This window comes from Myotis lucifugus, unplaced genomic scaffold (assembly GCF_000147115.1).
Source record: "Myotis lucifugus unplaced genomic scaffold, Myoluc2.0 scaffold_84, whole genome shotgun sequence".
Lineage (NCBI taxonomy): Eukaryota > Metazoa > Chordata > Mammalia > Chiroptera > Vespertilionidae > Myotis > Myotis lucifugus.
In genome coordinates this window covers 4,531,472-4,543,284 of record NW_005871132.1, presented here as the reverse complement: position 1 = coordinate 4,543,284, position 11,813 = coordinate 4,531,472, and the positions used below count along the sequence as shown (strand labels likewise).

Genomic DNA, 11,813 nt, shown 5'->3' with positions numbered 1-11,813 from the left:
TGGATATTCCTATTAACACATTCTCATGTGCCCCTTTTCCCTCATGCTTGTGGTATTTCTAGTGGGCTAACTACACTCCAGCACTAACACCCCAACCTAGTCCTCATGTCATGTGTTTACCTTGTCTAAATTCCTCTTTCATTACTCTCCCAGCACATAGAACAGTTATTGGAAAAATAGATTTGCTTAAATTCTTTGGAACAAAGCCTACACTTTTTTTCTTAAGTACTTTTAAATTTATTTTTAATGAATTAATTCCAGTGGAAATAATTTCAATTGATGCAGAATTTAAAATGGTTCTATGTTTCCCAGCAACAATCACACTAATCTAGGCTAATGGGAGGAGTATAGGAGAGGGAGAAGGCACAGTTTAATCAGAATTGAACTTTAAGATACAGTACAGTGAAAAAGTGTGTCTTGTATTAAAAGTGTTACAGAGGGGAGGTCCATGGTAGTTAAGAGGAATCAATGTGTATAAATGGAAGCTCCAAACCTTTTAAAAGATGTTTATCTAAAAAAAAAAAAAAAGATGTTTATCTCATTGATTTGGACTAGCTAAGACTAAAGCATTTGTGCAATTCCTGTATAATTTCCAAACTAAAGTAGTAGGGTCTTAAAGTAATGAGGTTTTTACTATAGTTACCTAATTATAGGTGATATAATTGTGCGGTTGTTCCAATTATCCCTTAAAAGATAGGAAACCCTTTGTTTTTAAATGTTTTAATTCTTTATTGTATTTTTTAAAATTTTTAAATATATTTTTATTGATTTCAGAGAGGAAGGGAGAAGGAGAGAGAGTTAGAAACATCAATGATGAGAGAGAATCACTGATGAGCTGCCTCCTGCATGCCCCCCACTGGGGATCCAGCTCCCAACCCAGGCATGTGCCCCTGGCTGGAATCGAACCTGGGACCCTTCAGTCCGCAGGCTGATGCTCCATCCACCAAGCCAAGCCAGCTAGGGCAAATGTTTTAATTCTTGATTGACAGAAAACATGAAGGATATTTGCCTCCTGACTTCAACTCATCTATGGGGAAAACCATTTAAAACAGAACACTTGCTGACTCTCGCGGGCACTCTTTATTGAGCAATTCAAGGATTGGAGAAATTACCAATTTTTTTTTTCTTGGTAAACCTATTTTTGTTTAAAGAGTAATTACATCTGAAAAACATGTATCGTTCAGGTAATACTTTCACAGCCATTACTCATTTCTTAAAACTTGGGTAAACTCTCTAAAGTCTAATTAGAAGAAACCATACACATTTTTTACCCCATTCCATCAACTTCTTTGACCCTTTTCTGTCTCAAGCACCTATGCAGATAGGAACTTTCCTTAATTTTCTTTGGAAGCTTAAACTATTTGGAAGTTTACCCCAGCACTACCAGATCATGCTCTCTGAGCATTGGCGTTTCAAGGCCCCTAACACATATTCTTTTATCCTTTTCTAAACATTTACGGGAAACTTCCTTATTTTTATTGATTGATTTTAGAGAAAGAGGGAGGGGGAGGAGGAGAGAGACATCAATTTGTTGTTCCACTTACATTGGTTCTTTTTTTTTTATTATTTTTAAAATATATTTTTATTGATTTCAGAGAGGAAGGGCGAGAAACATCCAAGATCAGAGAGAATCATTCATTGATTGGCTGTCCCGCCCCTTACTGGGTATCGAGCCCACAGCCCGCCCTGACTGGGAATCCAACGGGGACCTCCTAGTTCCTAGGTCCACGCTCAACCACCAGGACACACAGGCCAGGGGTTCATTCCTGTCATGTGCCGTGACCGGGCTCGACCTGTCACCTTGGTGCATAGGGATGACGCTCTAACCGACTGAGCAATCCGGCCATGGCTTTTAGGGAAAACTTTAAAACCAGAAGTCGCTTCGCTCCCCTAGCCTATTTGCAGCCTTGCTGTATACAAGACTTAGCTACATTCCCAAACGCGCACTGTCTGGGCAGCTCACGTCCCAACTGTGGGCTTAGCCCTGCGGCTAAAGGCGGAAAATGCACTCCTTTCTTGTGACACGGTTTGCAAAAAGAAACAAATCTTTTCTGACATATTCACCGCTTCCCACTCTAGCCGGTCAGGTCTGGAACAATCCCGTCCCCTGGGTTAAGAAGACATTGCGCATTTCCGTGTAGAGGCGGGGGCGAAGAAGACCGGAAGGAAACCGCTTCCTTTTTTGCGCAAGCGCACGAAGGCTTCCTCCATTGGTCACCTCGACTCGGAAGTAGATGGCTTCCTCTGCGCATGCGCCCAGCGCCCGGCCGGCTGTTTTAGCGATGGACGCGGTGGTGATGACCCGTTTGTATCTGCAGAATGCAGTCGGCAGGCCGGGCCTCGAATAACGGCGATTACGCAGGTTTTCTCTTATCTTCTGAACTCTGTCTAAAGCGGTGATGCATTCATGCTAAAGTACCTAAACTCTGCCAGACTGTGAGGGTTCTCAGTGTTCTCAAACCTGTCGAACTGGGGGAGGGGCCGTGAAAAATAGTTTGTAGAGAGATTTCCCTGCGCCCTGCCCCGCCCCGCTTTGGACGCCTGAGTACGTTCACAAAATACCCAACATTAATACCTTACTTGCTGACTGCGCATGGGACTTTTAAATAATATTTCTCAAGTATTTGTTTACAGAAGGAAGCGAGGAGAAACTGAAGCGGTGCAAGCCAGGTGTATATGGTAATTAAAGATCCAGAAATTATCATTAAAGACCGTTTATTTTTTAGTCTAATAATCTAATGTTTTAATCTTCATTTTGCTGGGCAGAAAATCAAAATACTGGGCTGCCTGGTTCAGGGCCGGACGCTGAGCCAACCTAGTGACTTGGAGCTTCGAAGCCATGGCAACAAAGGAATCAGATGCCAAAGCAGAGTCAGCCCTCACCTCATCAGCCAATCAGAGCAAACAAGCGTATGAAAAACCAAACTATGCTCTCAGATGTACTCTTGTGGGACATATGGAAGCAGTATCATCAGTTAAGTTTAGTCCTAATGGAGAGTGGCTAGCAAGTTCTTCTGCTGACAAAGTAATTATAATTTGGGGAGCCTATGATGGAAAAAAGGAGAAAATTCTTCATGGTCACAGTCTGGAAATATCAGATGTTGACTGGTCATCAGATTCCAGTCATCTTGTTTCTGCCTCAGATGATAAAACTCTCAAGATTTGGGATGTGAGATCAGGAAAATGTTTGAAAACACTGAAGGGGCACAGTAATTATGTGTTTTGCTGTAATTTTAATCCACCATCCAACCTCATAATTTCAGGATCTTTTGATGAGAGTGTGAAAATATGGGAGGTGAAAACAGGCAAGTGCCTCAAGACTTTGTCTGCTCATTCTGACCCAGTTTCTGCTGTTCATTTTAGTTGTAATGGGTCCTTGATAGCATCAGGTAGTTACGATGGCATCTGTAGAATCTGGGATGCTGCATCAGGTCAGTGTTTAAAAACACTTGTTGATGATGATAACCCTCCCATCTCTTTTGTAAAATTTTCTCCAAATGGTAAATATATTCTCATTGCAACTTTGGATAATACTCTTAAACTATGGGATTATAGCAGAGGCAGATGCCTGAAGACATACACTGGTCATAAAAATGAGAAATACTGCATATTTGCCAATTTTTCAGTTACTGGTGGGAAGTGGATTGTGTCTGGTTCAGAGGATAACCTAGTTTACATTTGGAACCTTCAGACTAAAGAGATTGTACAGAAATTACAAGGTCACACAGATGTCGTCATCTCAGCAGCTTGTCATCCTACAGAAAACATCATTGCATCAGCAGCGTTAGGAAATGACAAAACAATTAAACTGTGGATAAGTAACTACTAAACCCTTTAGAAATCAAATAGTAGAGCCAAGTTGGCAAAAAGTTGTATATTTTAAAAGATGATTTCTCTTAATTTTGGCATGGTTTTGTATTTCTTAACATTGTCTTGAATTATATAAGATTTTAAGACATACAACCTACATTTTCAAAGCAAGACAGTTGGAATAGCAAGTCTACAACCCAGGGCTTCTGACTCTTATCTTGAATTTATTATTAATCTCTTGTGTCTGTCATTGAATAGATTTCCATTCTATTCTTCTCAATGACTACTTAAAGGATTGGTATATTTGAGGAATATTTAGAAGATTCACAAGACAGAATGATTAATTAAATGAGGAGAGCAGAGGAGTTTGGAATAACTCCAAGGTTTTTGGTTTGGGAGATCAGATGAATAAGAGCTTAGGCCTGGGATGGTGGTGGATTAGAGATGTGTGTCAGGCACCACTCACACTAAGTGCAATTCCTGTATAGTGATAGCCTACCAAATGGGACATGAAATAGTCTATGGAATCAAGTCTTTAATTGGGAAAAATAAGTCATGATTAGGTTTGTTCTGAGAGTGTAAAACATTATAAATAGCATTTTACTGAAGGACCCCTAGATGGCTTGTCAGGTTGGAGTGGTGAGGCCGCTCTCCTTTATTATGTGACTGACTCACTAGTTCCTATCCATGCTTCAAACTTAGTTCAGAAATCAGTATTTCGCCGAAACCGGTTTGGCTCAGTGGATAGAGCGTCAGCCTGCGGACTGAAAGGTCCCAGGTTCGATTCCGGTCAAGGGCATGTACCTGGGTTGCGGGCACATCCCCAGTAGGAGATGTGCAGGAGGCAGCTGATCGATGTTTCTCTCTCATCGATGTTTCTAACTCTCTATCTCTCTCCCTTCCTCTCTGTAAAAAATCAATAAAATATATTTAAAAAAAAAAAAAAAAGAAATCAGTATTTTGTGGAGCCATCATGCCTGCATGACTCCAATCACAGTTGGCAGCTGAGTTAGATTTTATTGCTATTTCTTTTTTTTTTAAAGAAAGCATTTTTATTAAAAAAATATATATATATATTTGATTTCAGAGAGGAAGGGAGGAGAGATAGAAACATCAATGATAAGAGAGAACTACTGATCAGCTGCCTCCTGCACAGCCCCTACTGGGGATCGAGCAATTGAATCATGTGCCCTTGACCAGAATTGAACCCCAGGACCCTTCAGTTCAAAGCTTTGGACCCATCACTTTGATAATGGGAAGTAAAGTAAGATATGGAACCTGACTCTAAAGAGTTAATATTTAAGTCAAAATAAGTTGTCTCATTTTTCATTTAATCAAAAAAGTTGAGAGGACGCATTTAACCTGGATCAAAGCCATGAAATTAGACAAGTCATTTAAGAAAATTTATTTGTACCTCTAGAGCAGAAATAGGGAAATGGTATGTTTGTACAAACCATAACTTTTATGAAATGGATCCGCATACCACATATCCACTGAGCTAAACCAGCTAGGGCTATTGCTATTTCTATCGTTTCTGTTATCAAAGTTCAAAATATATCACTTATCAATTTGTATTGTAATGGTTTCATAGGCCATGTTTCCCATATATTATGTGTTCTGTGGAGACAAGAAATATGTTATGCTATTGGACTTTGTATTCTCAGTTTTTGTATATAGAAGGGACTCAAGTGATGTTTGATGAATGACAATGAATTATATCACCAGCACTTCATTCCTTGCCTGCTTTCACTAAATTTTTGGAATCAATTCTCCATACTATTATTTTTGTTGTATCTGAGTATAATCTCACACAAGGCTTATATAAAATATAAAGTGGAAAATGGTTTCTGCCCACTATCTAGAGACATGGTAAACATGAAAAAAAAATCTAGAAATTAAGCAAAAGATAGTACAACAGTAATTTAATTGAAAGTATCAAGAGCAAAACTGTCTTTTGTGTTCTACAATATTTTATACTAGTGCTCACTAAATCTGAATTGCTTGACAAGTTCTGAAAAACATAAGATATTAAAAGTTACTAGTAGGGTATGACTGCTGAGAAGTTAGCATGTGAGGGTACTGGGAGAAGTGAGATTAGATAGGGGCAGGTCTGAAATTCTGGCCAAGAAATTTGTATTTAATCCATAAGGAGGTAGTCACTATAAGTTACTGAACAGGAGAATGACACAAAATGAGAAAAGATTGTGTGTATTCTTGCTGCATATGTGAGCTTTGGTTTAAGAAAACATTTTTATTACAATAAAACTCCAAGATACAACACTTTAAAATGCTACTTTAGAAATTAAAAATGGTATTGTTTTATGAAGAAAGATTACTTATTTTTAAAAGAAGTACATTAAAATTTACCCATATTTAGAACATTGGTTTAGGTAAGATGTAACATAAATGTTCCAAAATAAACTAATCTAAAATGTGTAAGGAACAGTGCTTTTTGATAGTAAATTTTCAAGTGATAAAAATCAAAGAATTTGGTATCTAAAAAGAAGCTATGGTCAAATTACTACAAAATAAAATTTATAGACAAACATCATTAACATCAGATAGTTATAAAGCTCTAGGTAGACTGATGTATTACATTTTATTAAGCCAAGTTCCCAAACAGCTGCATTTTAATCTGCTATAACCCTCTTAGGAGACCTAGCAGATTGAGATGGCTGTGAGGACTTGTCATCCACTATTATTTGTGAGAGAATAAATGACTACTTAAAATAGAATCCAGCATCCTTACCTAAATATGAGACAGCTTGGCATACCGGTCAAAGTGAGATATATACCAGGTGCAAATGCAACACTAATAAGAAAATGCATTTGATAGACTTTCATAATTGAGAAGTTTAGTGTAAAGGCAGCAGGACAAGGACCAGTTAGGAATTCTAAGCCATGGAGCAGAAGAGGTGACTGCTGGTCCCAAGCAATTCAATGATGCTGGGATTTCAAAGTCCTCAGAAACTTGTGGCAAGATCATTATCATCACCTTGCTAGGACATTTTCAAGGACTGTGCTAAAAGCCTCTATGCCAGCACACCCCAGAATGGCAAAGTGTGTTCTGTCTGCTTTCCAGGGCTCTGAGAAGATCCATGGCACTTGAGGAGGTTAGCTCTCTAAGATGCACTTGGGCAGTGTTCTCAGCTGGCCTTCCTTCTCTCTCCAGAAAGGAATACAAATAAGAGAGAGAGAGAGAAATGCAGAAAAAGAAGCATTTGACTTCTGGGGAGAGGTCACTTTGATAATGAGAAGTAAAGTAAGATATGGAACCTGACTCTAAAGAGTTAATATTTAAGTCAAAATAAGTTGTCTCATTTTTCATTTAATCAAAAAAGTTGAGAGGACGCATTTAACCTGGATCAAAGCCGTGAAATTAGACAAGTCATTTAAGAAAATTTATTTGTACCTCTAGAGCAGAAATAGGGAAATGGTATGTTTGTACAAACCATAACTTTTATGAAACGGATCCGCATACCACATTCTTTTAAGACAGGCTTGTTGCTGACACGTTATTCCTGGGTTTTCAAAATCTAGCCAACATGAATACCTCTCACTCTGTTTTGGCCTTCATAGCTGCTTCCTCTCTCAGACGAGCTTTCTTTTCTAAGTTCAGGCTTGTTAAAGACTCGTGTCTTTTGACAGCCTAAAATGAAACAAATTTGAACAAGAAATTATTTATGCCCGTTTGTGAATGATGTCACTGATAGCAGCAGGTTAGCGATGGTACAAGAGTACAAGAACGGAATGGTCTGGAGCATGCACACTGGGCACAGCAGTCCCATCCATGTGACTTCTGCTTCCTCTACTGCTTCACAGTCCATCAGTCCATTCATTCAAGCACTTCTCTTCCTTTCTGGCCTCATTCTTTAAATCTTCTTGTCTCTCTTCTCTTACAATTTATTCCCTTGTCTATCCCTTTTCCCTCCCTTTAGTATTAAATATGTTCTCATTTTTATCCCTTTTTTCTCCTTTTACTTTTTTGTTGTTGTTGCTACCATTTTTTCCTTCTCCAACTCATTTGTATTCTTTCATACCAAAAACCATTCAGCTTTGGGGATCCCAGACTTTACCAAATATTATCATTGATGACTTCCAGCAGCTTCTATCCTAAAACTCCATCCTTAAAGAGCAAACAGCAGTGGGGGAGAGGCAACCATCCTCTTCCCTTGCTTCCCTCCTTGTGACCTGTTACATTATATGTGAAGCTTATATGAACAGACCAGCTTTAAAATTTTTATACCAAGTAAGTGATACTACCACCATATAAGGTAGTATTTCCTGTGTAATTTCACATATAAAGAGTTCTAGAAACCCCTATGTCCTGTTCACCTGCTTCTGCAGATTTCAGTCAGAACTAAGCATGAGAGGTCAAAGAGGGAGACAGAAGAAAAACTGAAGTGGGGCAGGAAGAGTTGTCAAAACGTCAGCCTAACATTATTTAACATTCCAAGACTAAAGAGAGCTGGAAGTTCCTTTCCCTTTTACTCTAGCCAGTGGTCGGCAAACTCATTAGGCAACAGAGCCAAATATCAACAGTACAACGATTGAAATTTCTTTTGAGAGCCAACTTTTTAAAACTTAAACTATATAGGTAGGTATATTGTTATTAACTTAATTAGGGTACTCCTAAGGCTTAGGAAGAGCCACACTCAAGGGGCCAAAGAGCCACATGTGGCTCGCGAGCTGCAGTTTGCCGACCAGGGGCAAACTACGGCATCTGGCCCGTTTGAAATGAATAAAACTAAAAAAAAAAAAAAAAAAAAAAGACCGTACCCTTTTATGTAATGATGTTTACTTTGAATTTATATTAGTTCACACAAACATTCCATCCATGCTTTTGTTCCGGCCCTCCGGTCCAGTTTAAGAACCCATTGTGGCCCTCAAGTCAAAAAGTTTGCCCACCCCTGGTCTAGAGACTCTTGGGAGAAGGAGGTCAGTTACCACTGGGTTTGTAGAAAAACTCTTTTAATATCTGATAATAGATACAAGACATCCGTTTCCACATGTAAACTGTGAAACAGAATTAGACACAGTATTAAAATAAGGGCTTAACCAGTGCTGCTGCATATAAAACTATATTTTAATCACAGGATAGTATAGTATAAAGTTTTATGATTTGCATACTTGGCTCTCAATTTTTATCTTCTTACTAGTATTAGCTATGTGACTATGGGAAAATTATTTAACACCTTTTAAGCTTCATGTTCTTTTATAAAATACAGATAGCAAGAGAACCTACCTCTTAGGGTTATTGTGGTAAATAAATGAGTTTAACAATGCCTGTGATATTATAAGCACTCAATAAGTGGGAGCAAATTTTTTTTTATTATTGTCTGAAGTTTTACATGTCTCCTTTTTCCCAAATTGACCCCCCCACCCCCCTCCAGCCATTCCAACCCCTGGCAAGTCCTCACCGCCCCAGTGTCTTTGGTTATGCTAACATGCATGCATAAAGTCCTTTGGTTGCTCTCTAATCCCCCATCCCCACTCCCCTACCATTTGTCTCTGGATCGATTCTCGTTCATCAAATTATGTTGATCATTATATCAGTGGGAGCAATTTTAATATCACCTCAATTAGGTCTAGGTCCAAATTGTGGCTCTGCCATTAGGGAGATGCATGACCTTCCTAAGCTATGTTTTCTCAGCTGGAAACGAGGTCCTAATAATAGTACCGATCTTGCAGTGTTGTGAAGTTCAAATGAGACAACAGCAAAGTATTCAATTAGTGATTGCTATTAATAATTATCTATGTTAAAATAAAAATTTATGGGCTTGAATTCCTATGTACTGCTTAGGAGCTATGGTCTTCAGATATATGACCAGCTTGGCTGAGCTTGAAGTAGAGAAGTGTGATAAGATTGCTCATCAGGATTAAGGCAGTTAGAAGGAGGATAAATAAACCCATGTACTAAGAGTGCTTTATAGACATGCACAGAGCTATCATTAAATCTGCCAGTGTCATTTTCTTGTTTCACATTATTTATGACATCTGGGGATTGATGAATACTTTTTACTTTACAGAAAACTTACTTAGTCCTTCCGCTGCCAAAGTTAGGATTTGCTGTTTATCCCCAGGCATGATCCTAGGTTTGGCCCTATTATATCTTTGTTTCTTATCATTTCTTGTGTAAAAGCAGCCTCTTCTCAAGAGAATAAATATGGGAGTCAATCCCTGATTTCCTATAGGCCCTTTGTGGAAAACAAACAGAGATAGGAAGTCCACTCTCACCTGCTTGCCCTCAATAACCATTAAGATGCATCCTGCCACTGTCAGGGCAATCATTACATAGCTGATCTTCACCCGGAGCTTGTTCTTTGCCGCATCGAGCATCTCAAACCTAATAATACAATGAGATCACGAGAGAAAGTTAACTTTCTGAAGTTGCCAGCAGGATATAAAGCTTTGTGTACCACAAATCAGAAGTGCAGTGGTGCCTATAAATATGAAAAAGGAGATAGGGCCCGGAAATCTTGTAGGACTTTAGGGAGGATTGGGCATTTTCACAACTCACTTTATATATAAAATACAGTGAGATAGCACAAATTTACAGTAGAAAAAAAGGAGAAGGGTAAAGATAGGAAGTTAAGTCAGGAACAAAAAAGGTGAGGCATATGAATCTATGCTTGCTATGGTGGGCCCTGATTTTGGCTCTCAAGTTTCACATTAGTAGTCAGTGCTAAAATTGGAATCAGTAGCTATTTCTCCTTGAGGTTCTCAAGAGGATATTATTTGATATAATGATTAGCTGAACATCCTGACAGATACTATAATGAATCTCATAAGTTTCAACACAAAGCACAATTCAGAAGGAAACAAACAGGAGAGAGTTAATGTGCTTTTTATACCCAGATTTATGTTCTCTGCTTTGAACCAGGAACAGATTTAAGAATATCTCTAGATCAGAAGAAAGACCTTTAAGCAATACCCCCTTTATATATTTTTTAAAAAATATATTTTCATTGATTTCAGAGAGAGGGAGAGATAGAAACATCAATGATGACAGAGAATCAGTGGTTGGCTGCCTTCTGCACACCCCCGATTGTGGATCGGGCCTGGAAACCCCGATGTGCCCTGACTGGGAATGGAATCCTGACCTCCTGGTTCATGGGTTCAAACTCAACCACTGAGCAATATTGGCTGAACCCTGTTTATATTTTAACTAATGTTTTACTAAAATTGAGTGACAGTAAACTTCAGCTCTTTCTCAAGTGCCTCTTCTTACCTGTCCACTGAATACAGATCCACGTGCCTTAACAGAAAGTTGAGGATTAGATTATTATTCTTGTGTGAAAGCTGAGAGGCAAAACAAGAAAGTCTGAAGAAAAGGCCCTTTCACTTGGTGATTCCACAGGTGGGCAGTGGGTTGAAGTTCTATTACCTTGAATGTCTGGTAGAGCTTCAGGAGAGGGCATGTGGAGTCCTAGTGGTCCCGGAATAAAGAACCGGGCTACTCGGTAGGGTATAAATAGTAAGTGACTATCTCTAGCTGATGGGATTGGAGTGCTAATTTTCTCCCCCATACTCATGTTTTGTTTTGTTTTTCCTTCTCATGTTTTTAACACAAATTACATTTGAAATCGAAGGACAAAAAGTACTTTAAAAATGCTTTGGTCATGCCCTAACCGGTTTGGCTCAGTGGAGAGAGCATCAGCCTGTAGACTCAAGGGTCCCAGGTTCGATTCCGGTCAAGGGCATGTACCTTGGTTGCGGGCACATCCCCAGTGGGGAGTGTGCAGGAGGCAGCTGATCGATGTTTCTCTCTCATCAATATTTCTAACTCTCTATCCCTCTCCCTTCCTATCTGTAAAAAATCAATAAAATATATTTTTAAAAAAATGCTTTGGTCCACCTTCCTGTTGTGGCTCAATGGTTGAGCATCGACCCATGAACTAAGAGATCGCCAGTTCAATTTCTGGTCAAAACACATGCCCAATGGGCCGTGCAGGAGGCAGCCAATCAGTGTTTTTTCACATTGACGTTCTCTCCCTCTTCCT

The 11,813-nt window shown here is 39.1% G+C and overlaps 2 protein-coding genes across 2 annotated transcripts in view; one reads left to right on the top strand and one right to left on the bottom strand.

Moving 5' to 3' along the window:
* Positions 1–1,678: 1,678 nt before the first annotated feature.
* On the top strand, positions 1,679–3,900 carry WDR5B (WD repeat domain 5B). The gene is made up of 2 exons (XM_014457761.2): positions 1,679–2,679; positions 2,767–3,900. The coding sequence occupies exon 2, from the start codon at positions 2,840–2,842 to the stop codon at positions 3,827–3,829; it is 990 nt and encodes a 329-aa protein (XP_014313247.1). The 5' UTR covers positions 1,679–2,679; positions 2,767–2,839; the 3' UTR covers positions 3,830–3,900.
* Positions 3,901–7,189: 3,289 nt separating this feature from the next.
* The window catches only part of FAM162A (family with sequence similarity 162 member A), a 33,950-nt gene continuing 29,326 nt past the window's right edge, over positions 7,190–11,813 (bottom strand). Inside the window, exons 4-5 of the mRNA XM_006090952.3 lie at positions 10,048–10,156; positions 7,190–7,459 (exon numbers count right to left, since the gene is read on the bottom strand). Coding sequence (XP_006091014.1) covers positions 7,367–7,459; positions 10,048–10,156 — 202 coding nt within the window. The 3' untranslated portion in view covers positions 7,190–7,366. The remainder of the gene's footprint in view (positions 7,460–10,047; positions 10,157–11,813) is intronic.

What these genes read in the sequence shown, in the direction of transcription:
- WDR5B (XM_014457761.2), top strand. Translation starts at nt 2,840, where the DNA reads ATGGCAACAAAGGAATCAGATGCCAAAGCAGAGTCAGCCCTCACCTCA.